Genomic DNA, 13,097 nt, shown 5'->3' with positions numbered 1-13,097 from the left:
ATTTTTGATTAAGAATCTCACAATTTTGGGGTGCCCTGGTAGCTCACCTGGTTGAGCGTGCTCCCCATATTCTAAGGCTCAGTCCTTACCGCAGTGGCCCGGGTTCTAGTCCGACCCGGAGCTCTTTGCTAATCAGCTGTCCTATCAAATAAAGGCCCAAAAAACCCACTAGTGTGAATATGTGCCAGACGGTGTGGTATCACACGGACACAAACATGAGTGGAAATGCTTCTTTATTACTGATTAAAGCCAACAGACAGTCAGACATATGGTACCTGCTGGGTCGCCCCTTAGAATCAAACAACTTCAGTGAGGAATTTGTCATTAACACTCTCAGTCTTTATACAGTATACACACAATGGGACAAATGTTCCCCACAAAAAAAAACAAAAAAAACACAATATTTCAGAAACGTCTTAGCAGAGTGCAATGTGTGCAAACTTTTAAAGAGCAGAAGAGGAGGATGTGGGGATGAGGGGGTATTTCAAGGCGCAGGAGATGAAGATGAAGCTACTACTTGTGGGAAAACTTAAAACGGTTGCAAGACTTAGTGGTTAAAAAGACAAGTTTAAGTCATGCAAGTCCACTGTCCAGAGTGTCGCTGAGCAACGACACCGAGGACTCCAACTCAGTCTAAAAACATACATTCATTTCTTTTATTTCAATTTCAATAAACTGGGGGGTCCAGCTTCTTGAATTACCTCCCAGGCGGACAGTAAACAGACCCATTTTATAACAATATTGCTATTATAAATGCACAGATCAATCATACCTTCCACGTCATTCATGTTTCTTCCAGTTCTCTCACTCAGATGTGTGATTTGACAATAAATAAAACAGGACATCCATCCACTTTTAAAGTGCTGTACGTAACTTTGTGATCCGTCTTAGAGTGAGACTATATAACTTTGGAAAGAAATGACAAAATATTACAAATCAAAAGTCGAATTCAAAAGTGATAAAACACACTCTTGCTCAGTTTAACACAGCTTGTTTTGCTGCTGCAGCCTGACTTAATCTGGTATGATCATTGGCTAATGGTGGCTAATGTTAGCAGACTCATCGCCACTTGTGCTCCTGTAACGCTCATTGTCACAGTGATGTAGGGCTGCTACTATTTACTCGATTAATCGTTGAGTCTATAAAATGTGAAATACAAAGCAATTCCTCCAAGCTCACGGTGGTGTCTTCAATTTGCTTATTTTATTCGATCAACGGTCCAAAACCTAAAGAAATGTCATTAACTGTCACATCTGACTCAAATGATTATCGAAATAGTTGCAGATTAATCAACTAATTGGCTAATAATGGCAGCTCTACAGTGATATGTTTAAAGCAACTGGGAAATGAAGGGAAACGGTGTGTGATTATTCTGCAATTACCACTTGTGGCCACCTCGGCTGCTGTTCAAAAGTTACACAGTCTCACTTTAAAGGATTCTACTTCAGAAACCTTTAATGTCTGGGAGAGAAAACCCAAAAATGTATACAAATAAGACAGATGAGTGCTTTAAAAAAAAAAAAAAAAAGCATTAAAGAGAGGATAATGTCTGGTAGAAATCATTTGCACACTGTAGAACATCGCTATGAATAAATGTTAGTTGGAGAAGCCGCCTCAAACGTTTAAATAAAAATACAACAACAGTCAAACACGGTGTAAGAAGAATGCTATTTTGCTTAGTCAGCACATGCTAACGCAAATCATGACAGACATCGACTTCACTGTGAGTACAATCTTCAGAGTCACACAAGGCATTTAGCTGTACTCCTGCAGAGCGTATATGGCGTATCAAGCAGTGTTTGAGGCCTCACCCAGTGTAACAGGAGGAGTGGGAGACGGTGAGAGACAGTAAGAGGCAGGAAGGGAGAAAAAATATAAAAACCAAGGCTTGTAATCATCTCACGGTGAGGACGAGCAACAACTCCTCGTCCTCTGGGCGTCTGTCAATAGCGCCCGTTTTCTTCCGAGGCGACGCAAAGGGAAGCGAATCCCTTCTAGCGTTACAGTGACACGTGCCTTTTCAAATGTCACACTCTAACCCACTCGGTTCTCTTTATTTCTCCCCTCCTGTTGAGCAACCCGGGACATTCCTCCTGCTACTTCATGCACAGAGAGAAAGAAAAGTCTCAGCCTTTGATTTCAGAGAGAGGTCTTGTTCTGCTCAGCGGCTAGAGCATGACAACAACTGTGCCAGAGGTTGAAAAAATGTCTTCACTTGTAGTTCTGTCGGGTGCCACAGCCTGGCAATTAACTCGAGCACCCTTCGACCTTCTGATTGCATTTCTAGTTCAAAGATGTCCCAGCATTGCCATCCACAGAGAGGGAGAGGGGATTATTAATTAGTGGACAGTTTGTCGTCAGGTGGAAAGCTGTTACTGCTCGGTGGGACACGCGGTGCGGTCTTTGCAGCAGAAGTAATGCACCACCACGCCGTTGGGATACCGGGCAAACGCACTGAGAGAGAAAGATAAACAGAGAGTGCTTTACTGTTGGTAGGATTATTACTCACCGCATCACAGCAGATAAACACCTTTAATTAGAATTTAGAAGAGGGAACTGAAAATGTACGGGGGTATGAAATTAACAGCAGCTCAGGGCATAAAGTCGTGCTCAAGTTAATAAAACCGAAACTGCAGACAAAAGAATCTGATAAGAGATAAAAGATGTTAAATGGAAGATGCTGCTATACACTGACAGTGTCATAATACCCAAATGAATTAGGTGATTTTGATGATTAATCAGTCCACTTTTTCAAGACGTAACATTCACCGATCCATTTTTTCACATGCATTAATAATAATTAGAAGAGGAAAAAAGGATAAGAAAAACCAAGGATCAACAAAGGATACAATTTCAAAGATAGAAATATAAATGAATGCAGTTAAATAAATAAAAAAAAGTGAAAGCACGTATTTTTATACTTCTGACCAAACAAAAGAAGCCTGCTTTTTGACTCTACAGGGAGAGAGTGTTACCTGTTGCCTATTTTCTTCTTGCAGACTCTGCAGGTCTTCTCCTCTGTAATAACACATTTAACCTGCTGGTGGAAGATTCGCTCCTCTTGCACCTGAAAACCAACGTGACATCATGACTTCGCGTGAACATACTCGCCACTTTCTGTGTTATCTGTACGCATTTTGAGCTATCCGCATGTATGTCTACGGCGTATACAGCAGACGGGTTGGGTTTAGGAAAAGAAGAATGGGACGGTTGGGTTTAGGAAAAGAAGAATGGGACGGCTGGGTTTAGGTAAAGAATAATGGGACAGTTGGGTTGAGGAAACGTGACACGCGGGACACGATCCCCGGTCTCCTGGGTGAAAGTCCTGTGTTTGACCCATCCACCACCCCGACCAACCTCCCTACGCGGATTTTTGGGCTTTCATACTACTCGCTACGGTGTAAATTGACATGCAATCACAAGGTAATGTAAGTCTAACCCTAGCCAAACGGCGTAGATAAACACGCTAAAAAGTGATTATGCGTCTTGATAACACGCCAAAATGGGCGTGTCACACATACGCCACTTCATGAGATCAGTCTGTGAAAACAGAGAACAGGTGAGGTGAGCAGAGACACAAGTCACAGTCAATCAGCTTTTACATCTCGTTTCTGTGGCACAGGTTCTCGTGAGCTAGATAACAAGGTAAAAAAAAACTCCATCTCTAATCCTAAGACCTCTTAACACTTAAACACAAATATTCAAAACTACATCACGGCAGACTGACGACAAAATATCGGAAAAACCAACTCCGCTCCGGCTTCATTAGTTCAAAGTTGTCACTGTGTTTCTTCCTGTCGATCAAACACTGCGGGATCTAGAGCAGTACTTCCCATCGGCTTATTGGGGGACTGAGCCCCTAAAATGGAGTCTTTAAATGACTCTAAAAGGGTTGAGAGATGATTAAAAGAAAATAAGAAGAAAAACCATGCCGAAACACAAACTTTGTTCATTTTTGGGACTTTCCTTCAATATTCGCTTTTTTTCTTGTAGAATACTGTACACTTAATTATGGTCCAACGGAAAGTGTGAAAATGTGTTTTTGAAATGTACTGTTAAAGGTTTTGTGTGAAATGAAGGAAAATGTTTTTAGGGAAATACCAGATATACTCATTAAGAAACTGCAGCTTACAAGCCATGGACAGACAGCGAGTGAGTGGTATTGATAAGTCTAAGGAGCATCTCAACGGACTCAAGTGACATCTGCAGGTACGTTTGCATGCTGTTTTAATGTGGGCTGTTGTTCAGTCTGTGGTTCAGAGTGTGTGCCTCTTGTGTTGTGTAGCAGGCTGCTGTCTGATGGACCATTGTGACTGTCTGTCTGCTAGAACGCTGATGATTCTGCAAACTACTTATTCAAAGGTTCGATGGAAACAAGTTCTCCATCTATGTAGACAGAGAACTCGCAGTTCCTAATCCAGAAAACATTTGATCAACAGAGCAGATAAAACTGCAATTTAATTTCAGTTGGACTGCAGTCGGACAGGAAAAATCAATCTTCAATTGATCTGCTCCCAACTAATAGACATGCAACCTATGACCAGGGGCAGCAAGTAGACACTGCTTTGTATTAAAGGCTGGGAACTCTGCACTAAACAACTGCAACATATCGGATGTTCTGCTGATGAGTTTAAATAAATGGTGCTCTTTTATCTGTTCCACAAAGGTGGCTGTACTGCTAACGTTGTACACATCACATTCTGTGTGTTGGAGCAACTGTTGTGTAAGGTTTCTACTTTAGGTAGAAGGTGCTACATTACCTGTAAATACAGTATTATGTGACATACAGCCAGAGGTAGAACAAGTATTCAGATCCTATACTTAAGTAAAAGTACTAATACCACACTGTAAAAATACTCTGTTACAAGTGAAAGTCCTGCATTGAAAATGTTACTTAAATGAAAGTATGTAAGTATCATTAGGAAAATGTACTTAAAAGTATTAAAAGTAAAAGGACTCAATGCAGATAAATCCTCCCATTTTAGAAACTGGAAACGATCCAAACAGTTCTGTCAATCAACTAAGTGTTTAATGGTCTAATCATTTCAGCTGGACTTATAGGCCTGTATATTGTTCATATTGGTAGTTTAATTTATAATAAAACATTGTATTTTATAAAACTACAGGTTTTCTGTTAGTAAACATCTTAAATTTGTATGTAGTGGAGTAAAAAGTACAATACTTCTCTCTGAAATGTAGAGGAGTAGAAGTAGAAAGTGGCATGAAAAGAAAAGACTTAAAGTACAAATACCTTAAATTTGTACTTAAGTACACTTCTTGTTAAATGTATCTAGTTACACACCACAAGTGATGCCGGGTAACGCGTTACTCTAATCTGAGCACTTTTTTTCAGTAACGAGTAATCTAACGCGTTACTATTTCCAAACCAGTAATCAGATTAAAGTTACTTATCCAAGTCACTGTGCGTTACTATTTTTGTCATTTTCCTTAGTAAAAATATTGTTTTTGCTTTCTTCTTGCATCTCGGGGAGTGAAGTCACGTACGCGACGACAAGTCACGTTTTCAGCATGTGGACAGGTCACGTTTTCAGCATGTGGACAGGTCACGTGTACCACGCAGCGACACAAACGTAAACACCAATGGAGGGAGGAGAGAGATGCGCGTTTTCTAGCTGGAAATACAGTCACTATTTTGAGTTTGTGTCAGCTAAAGATGGCAATATTAAGGTTCGTTGTACACTCTGTGCTGGTGGCGACAAAGTGCTATCTAGCTACAAAAATACTACGTCAAATTTGAAGAAACATTTGGAGTCGCAGCACTGCAGTCAAACTTACAGAGCAAGTCCCACCAGGTGGTGCGAAGCAGAGAGCAGAAGGTCCCCCACTACCCAAACAACAAAAGCTGGATTTCGGTGCAAAACCAGTAAGTGGGGGAGAGTTGAAGAAGTTGGTCGGGCAGTATGTTGTAGAGGAAATGCTGCCCTTAAACACGGTTGACTCACTCTCTTTCGTGCCATAATAAACAAGATCCATACTACTGGCAATGCTGAGCTGCCTTACAGTAAACCGGCTGTCATTTTTATGTTGAGGTTGTGGGGGTGTTGTCAGCAGCTGCTGAATGTAACTAATAAAGTAACTTGTAATCTAACTTAGTTACCTGTAAAGTAACTAAATTACTTTTAAAATCAAGTAATCTGTAAAGTAACTAAGTTACTTTTTCAAAGTAACTGTGGCAACATTGCACACCACCACTGCATACAGCACATTTAACATAACACAGTATGTATAAGACAGGAGTTACAAACTGCTCTACTTCAGCAGCTCTCTGGTCGAGAGTTTACTGCCGTATTTATTCTCATTGTTCCAGGTTCAAATCTAAAAATTCATCTCTAATGGTTAACATTGAAATGGTCATATGGTTCCGACAGTTCTCACAATAATTCATTCACACCAATCCAATAGGTTAGTTTGACGTTACCCAGCCATCAGTCACGTTCTGGCCAACTACGTTAGATGTTACGATGTTACAAATTTGAATCCCATTTCCATGAACCACCACGTAAACAAATTCTCCAGGACTCACCCTGAGGAACTCGGCCTGCAGCAGACTCTTCAGCACCTGGTTGCAGCGTTTCCTCTGCGCCCTCTCCTCCAGGACGCTCTCCAGGAACACCTGGATCTCTCGGATCTGGGTGTTTGCTGGGAGCAGATTGATGGCCTGTGGAGAGAGAAGAAAAAAAAAAAAAAAAAAAAAAAAGTTAGCTTGACACGTCATTATTAGTTGTTTTTCTTAGGTTTTTTTTATATTACAACACTGTCATTATGAGAGGGAACTTTTGAGTCTTGGATGGAGGTAATCAGAAGCAAATTACACTCATTTTAAAAGTATAGTTTATCACAATAAGCATCTTGGTGAATCTCCATGTTGTGGTGAAACACAGTTGAACTGTTTTCAGAGAGAACAGTGATAAAGACTTTGAATAGAGTCATTTCCACTTTCATTAGATGTTATTAGTCAAAAAACGGACATAACTCGTGAATGATTTCAAAGTGATAATATTAAATGAAATGACTCCCTCTTGGGGACAGTAATTTGCTGTGACACCACTTCCCCGACAGTATCTTTTACTTTTAGGAATAAAAATAACTGGCCCGCGTGCTTTTGTGTGACTGCTAAGGGAGACTCGATCAACAATCAAGGTCAGTGCTCTTGTTTTTCTCTTGTTCAAAGCAATTAAATTAAATTAAATGAGCACAAATGGCCTTGTTACACTCAGACAGCTGAGAGTGAGAGTTCCCTGCTGAAAAAACAACGAAGAAACAAAGCTGGCATTTAGTTTGTGTATAACTCAACTTCAATCCTGTGAGTTAATTCACAGCTATGTAGCTACACCACTACTATATGCTTAACAATATGCATTGTAGTTTAATGATTTAATACGACATGGTCTTTCTGTCTCCAACAGCAGTTCCTACTTTCCTTTTTGAGAACACCAACGTCTTTACTACTTCAAGATAAACCATCTGTAAGCATTCAGTCACGTTTTGTGGATGTTTTCACAGAACAGGGAGCAGGATCCGGCTGCAGCAACCTCCATGTCCAGGATGCAGGTTGGTTACTTGGAAGCTGCAGAATTTGAATGAACATTCCTCTTCATGGACGTCTTTTGTGCTCAAGTGCTGTTGAGCAGAGTGAGCCTGACCCTGTAGCTCATGTGGGGCTTCGCATTAGCTCCAACCAACCTGGGAGGTCCCATTTGCTCCCAAACTACTTGTAAACAATCCGTTTAAGTTACCTCTGTAAATAACAGTATATATAGACGACGATTCATTTAGGGGGGATTGCTCCGGTGCTGCCGGAAATTCCGCCGGATGTCCCCAATTTTTGGCCAAATGTCCGTCACCTTCCTCTTTCTTTGTGCTGGCGTTCTAAACTCCGGTGGATTTCTGAGGACTATGGTTAACTTCTCCTCAGATCTCTGCAGGGTAAATCCAGACAGCTAGCTAGACTATCTGTCCAATCTGAGTTTTCTCTCGCACGACTAAAACAATTTTTGAACGTACACGTTCCACCAAAACAAGTTCCTTCTCGAGGCTATTTGGCAGAGGCGCCGTCATTGTGTCCGGGGCTTAGTGCAGCCCAAGACGATTGTGATTGGTTTACAGAAATGCCAATAAACCAGGGCATGTTTTTCTCCCATCCCGGAATGTTGTGTGGACTAGCCAGACCCTCCTACGCAGCGCTGTGGAGGAAGGTCTGGCAATGTGAAACTATACATAACATAACAAAATTGGATCTCTCTGGGTGTTGGACTGTCAGTCAGACCAACCAACAATATGAAACTTTACCCTGGGTTCTGGTTTTTCATTATTTTTAGACATTTTATAGACTAAATGATAACTTGATAATTCTAATAATTCTTAATAATATATTAACATACTACTTGACAATGAAAATAATTTTTAGTTGCAGCTCTAGACAAGAACTTGTGAATTGCTTTGTGTTGGAAGTTTTTCCTGAAGTTTTGTACAGTCTTGTCTTGTTGCCCTTATGCTCTCTTGGCAAGCAGAGTCTGGGAACGAGGCCAGGGGAAATGAAAGCAGGGTGCCATTAAAGTCAATGAGGGGGCGCAGGGAAGCAGTGTGGCACAGAAAGAGAAGATGGAGAGCTTCCCGGCTGTGGGATGTCAACCTAAAACACTCATGTAAACCTGCAGCGTTCCCCTTGAGAGACTCTTAATTTGACATGTCTGCGGTGGAGCACAGATCAGCGGTGCCTTTCTCACACAATCACATCCACTTTAAATCACAGATACAACACAGACTGTTGTGGTGTATTTTACAACGAGACTATAACTCTGAACAGATAAACTTGCTGGTTTTATGTTATTAAAATATTTGCGGTGACACAGTGGAGACGATTCAAAGACTGCGCCTCGGTTGATTTGTAGTAAGATATGGAAAGAAAGAATATAAAATCAGCTGAGTGACGGTTTTGTCCTCGACGTGGACTGTGTGGAAAGATCTTTTGCAGCTGGATTGTAATGCAAAACACAAAAACAAATAGCTTCATAAAAGGTTATCTTCTTTACGAGAGAGCATGCGGTGGGTTGTAACATAAAGGTTTGACAGGCAAAATAGGGCGTGAGCTGGTTTTTGAACAGAGCAGCTTTTATTTAATTAACTCTTTGCTATTTTGGTTCTGGGTTCTGAGAGATGAAACAGGTATATGAAAGGAATTTCATCAAAGACATTCACATTGCAACGCAGACGCCCTCTCGAGGGAGATACGTACACTGGTGAAAATCTTTTTTTTTGGCTTGCTGGATCTTTTTTATCACAAAGGCAGCAGCCTGATTACCCCCCGACTGTGAAAACCCCTCTCGTCTCGCTCTAAAAACAAACTAAATCAAATCTCTTTGCGTGAGTGCTTGCATTGTTAATCATGTTATCCCACCTCATTTTAATCCAGCCTAAACAAGCCAACCCTTATCAGTTCTACTTTCAAGTCTTGTCTGAATTAACAATGATTGCTAAATTTGAGCGATGGCAAAGAGTCAACTTTTACTAATAAAGCCCTGGGTTCAATTACAAACTAATGTTTGCTTTCTGATTTAATGTGCACAATAAATCAGAAAGCAAAAAATTCAAGTACTGGATGGTTTGTTGAGTAGGACAATGAATTCAAGTGCAACAACTTTGAGCACGTGTCCGAAGACTTTGACAGCCTCACAAAAGTTAAAGTGCTTTTCTGTGTCACCTTACTGGCAAACAGTTTGTCCTTTCTGGGTTTTTTTTGTGATTAACAATTTTTAATTCTTTTTTAAAACAAGCAAAAACATATCATTCACAACATGAACATCCCCCCCCCTCCCTCGTCATCACCGCCCACCCAGACAAAAATCAAGAAAACATGACACCGTAACTACAACAATCAAGACCATACATGAACAAATAACAAAATAGATACTAAACTATAAACCACATAAACATATGTAGAAATGACAACGCCATAAGCCCATCATCCACGTCTCTCCCCAGCACAAAGCTTATTGGGAGTTTAAGAACCTTCCCCCTTTTTCACGTGTAGACATCCAATCTGGTGAACTGTTTATATGACCACCACCCTAGCCATCTCACAGGCCCACTTCTGGATGAAGGCATCCCTTCATTCTTCCATCCCCTTAAAATAATCTGTCTGGCTATCATTAAACTAGTCTGGACCCAGCTTCTTATGTGTTTATCTATCCTGCTTAGGATTGACCCATCTCCCAGAGCAGTTTGTCCCGTCTTAATGCAGCAAACATGTTATACTCCAATGAGATAAAACTAGAATGATTTGGGACTGAAGTTTGTTCTTAAGTCACCCTGGGGAGCTATTTGAGTGCTGCTCTGTGGTTGTTTACCTTGGTGGTGTTGAGTTTGCTGTGGTGCAGTTCCAGGACATGCAGGGCCGCCTGCAGGTTGGCCTGAGGCTCCGACAGCTCCATCTTGATGGGCCCCAGGCAGTGGACGTCGGGAGGTGACAGATACATTCGCAGCAAGGACAGATAAACCTGAAGGGGAGGGTTACAGCGGTTAATGCTTAACCTCGGAACCCATCGGAATCAGAATCTATATCAATTGACCAGAAATGTGTCATGATGAAGGAACAGGACCCCACACACAGGACTGTAGTATATCATGTGAGGGTGCTTTCACACCTGCCTCGTTAAGTACGGTTGAATCGAACTAGAGTTTGTTTGTCCCGCTGGTGCGGTTCGTTTGGGCAGGTAAGAACGCGGCAATCGCACTCGGGTGCACACCAAAAGCGGACCAAACAAGAGTACTGAGACCGGCTTGATGAGGTGGTCTCGGTACGTTTTCATTCAAACTCTGGAGCGGTTCGTTTGTGGTAAGAACGTGATCCGACCTCGGACTGCACCAACTATATGTACTCCGCAAGTCTGAGCTAATGTCTCCTGTAGTCAGGTGTGCTTTGCAATCTGCGACAGCACACTGTAGCAGCTTGCGGTGTTCCTCTCACAGAAATAGACAGCAGTCAAGCTCGCTGTCCGTCACTCGCATCTCCGTGGTCAAACCAGCTGGCGCTACAGTTGGAGACAGACGCCGGCAGAGCAGAGCCAAGTGTCGGTGAGCAGAGCAGACGTAGCAACGTCGCTCGCGAAACAATGTCTGATCATTTAAATGAAATGAGCTGGTTTGACCATGGAGATGCAAGAAATATGCACTAGTCCACACAGGACCTTCTTCCTGTATTTACTTTCTTGCTCCCTCCCCCAGACACATCCGACCAATAAGAGGAGTGAACGTTCTTGCATGATTTGTAATTATGCAATTTGGTACATGTGGATTTTTCCAGGTGTGAAACCAAACCGAACCAAGGGCAAACCGCTCCAAGTTTACAAACTCATCAACTGATTCGGATTAAGGCAAAGAAACTATAGGTGTAAAAACGCCCTAAGACAATAATGAACAACTACTTACCACTACTACAGAATTAAAAAAAAATGATAAAGTAAGATTAAAAAAAAGATATATTTGCCAGGATACAGGAGAAAGAAATATTAGATAAGATAAATTAGACAAAAAAATGTTATTTAAATTTTCATTTTCATGTAAACAAGAATATAAAAGAATAAGTTAGAAGAGCCTACGTGACTGAAAACATGCTGAGTTTACAAAAAATAGTTCAACATTTTGGAAACCAAAACAATTTAAAACAATAACAGCTTAAAAAAAACAAGAAATAACGTGTCAATTTACTGAACTTTAGAGGCGCTAATATCAAGTTGTTTCGATGTTCACGTCTATCTCTCCGCAAGAAAGTGAATAAGCGCGTGTCCTTAAATGTCAAACTATTTCATTAAAATCTGCCTAGAATAATTTATGGTAGACCTTACACACAGGTATCGAATATTCAGCGTCCAAACAGGAATCTTTTTTTTTCTTCTGACCGTTAGAGGAACAGCAATGATTCCTTGATTTTCCCCTTGTTTGGTTGCAGAGTCAAGCAACATTTCAGGTTTTACGTAGAACTGGCAATGTGCCTGTCATTGGGAGACTGAGCCATAAATAATCCATTATATTTGTGTAGCACTTTCTGGAAACACAAAAGCACTTAACAGAAGGCAGCACAGCGTAGAAAATGTAAAAAGTGGTCATAAAAAAACAAACAAACAACAAAATCCAAGAGGACAAGGCAAAGAAACATATTTTTTTCTGAGAAATTAAGAAAATCCGGAATAAAACATTGAAAGCTACTTACATCTTTATTCCCTTCGACTAAACTGTTGTAATGGCCGTGACAGTATCTGCAGAGCACACACACAGAGAGAAAAACCATGAGCAAAGACAAAAGTTCTGCTTATGTTTGACCAACATGCTCACAGCACTGTAACAACATAATCAGGATGGCACAAATTCAGTCAAATGATTCAGTTGTGGCGCTTTGACCTTATTTTGCTGCATGCAGAACAGGCTCGCAACTAAATTATGATTTCCGGGCAAAAAAAACAACAATTTACTTCATTCACAAAGTGGCTGTTTATAGACTATTTTCCAGTCAGAAATGAATTCCTCACTCATATGTTCTGGTCTTGCCCTAAATTAACTACTCTGGATGAGTATTTTTGGCACCATGAGCAGAGCCTACGATCGCACTATCCCCCCTAACCCTTTGTCAGCCATTTTTGGCATTTCCTCTGACGCTGACCTCCCTGTTGCACTAAGGCGGGCCCTGGCGTTTACATCTCTGCTGGCCCAGAGACTGAGCTTGCTCAACTGGAGGCTCTTCCGCCCCTCCTTACACACGACCGTTGGATTAAAGAGGTGCTCGACAATTGAAAGCTTGAGAAGCTTAGATCTTCTCTGAAGGGCTCTATCTGGACATTCCTAGAGACATGGAACCCTTTCCTAGAACTCGTTGACTCCCTCAGTTTATCTCCTGACTTGGAGGACTGAGCTCCTTCTGGACCGCTCCAATTGACACTTAATCTCCTCTCTTCCTGTATCGCTTTTAATTTGTCTATCTTTTTTACTTTTATCTTTTCGATGTTGTGTGCCGTTACTGGTGTGCGTTTGTCAGTGTGCATGGGTCTGTGTTGTGTGTCCCCGTCTGTTTTGGACCTGAACTG

General features: G+C 41.3%; 1 protein-coding gene across 2 annotated transcripts in view; it reads right to left on the bottom strand.

Annotated features, from left to right (window-relative positions):
* Positions 1-216: 216 nt before the first annotated feature.
* vps39 (VPS39 subunit of HOPS complex) overlaps positions 217-13,097 on the bottom strand; it is a 35,346-nt gene continuing 22,465 nt past the window's right edge. For both annotated transcript variants that reach the window (XM_031309757.2, XM_031309758.2), the window contains exons 20-24: positions 12,230-12,275; positions 10,368-10,517; positions 6,545-6,679; positions 2,976-3,067; positions 217-2,454 (exon numbers count right to left, since the gene is read on the bottom strand). In XM_031309757.2, coding sequence (XP_031165617.1) covers positions 2,373-2,454; positions 2,976-3,067; positions 6,545-6,679; positions 10,368-10,517; positions 12,230-12,275 — 505 coding nt within the window. In that variant the 3' untranslated portion in view covers positions 217-2,372. The remainder of the gene's footprint in view (positions 2,455-2,975; positions 3,068-6,544; positions 6,680-10,367; positions 10,518-12,229; positions 12,276-13,097) is intronic.

Source organism: Sander lucioperca, chromosome 18 (assembly GCF_008315115.2).
Source record: "Sander lucioperca isolate FBNREF2018 chromosome 18, SLUC_FBN_1.2, whole genome shotgun sequence".
Classification (NCBI taxonomy): Eukaryota; Metazoa; Chordata; class Actinopteri; order Perciformes; family Percidae; genus Sander; species Sander lucioperca.
Note: the sequence above shows the minus strand (reverse complement) of the source record. Positions and strands in the feature narration are given on the sequence as shown.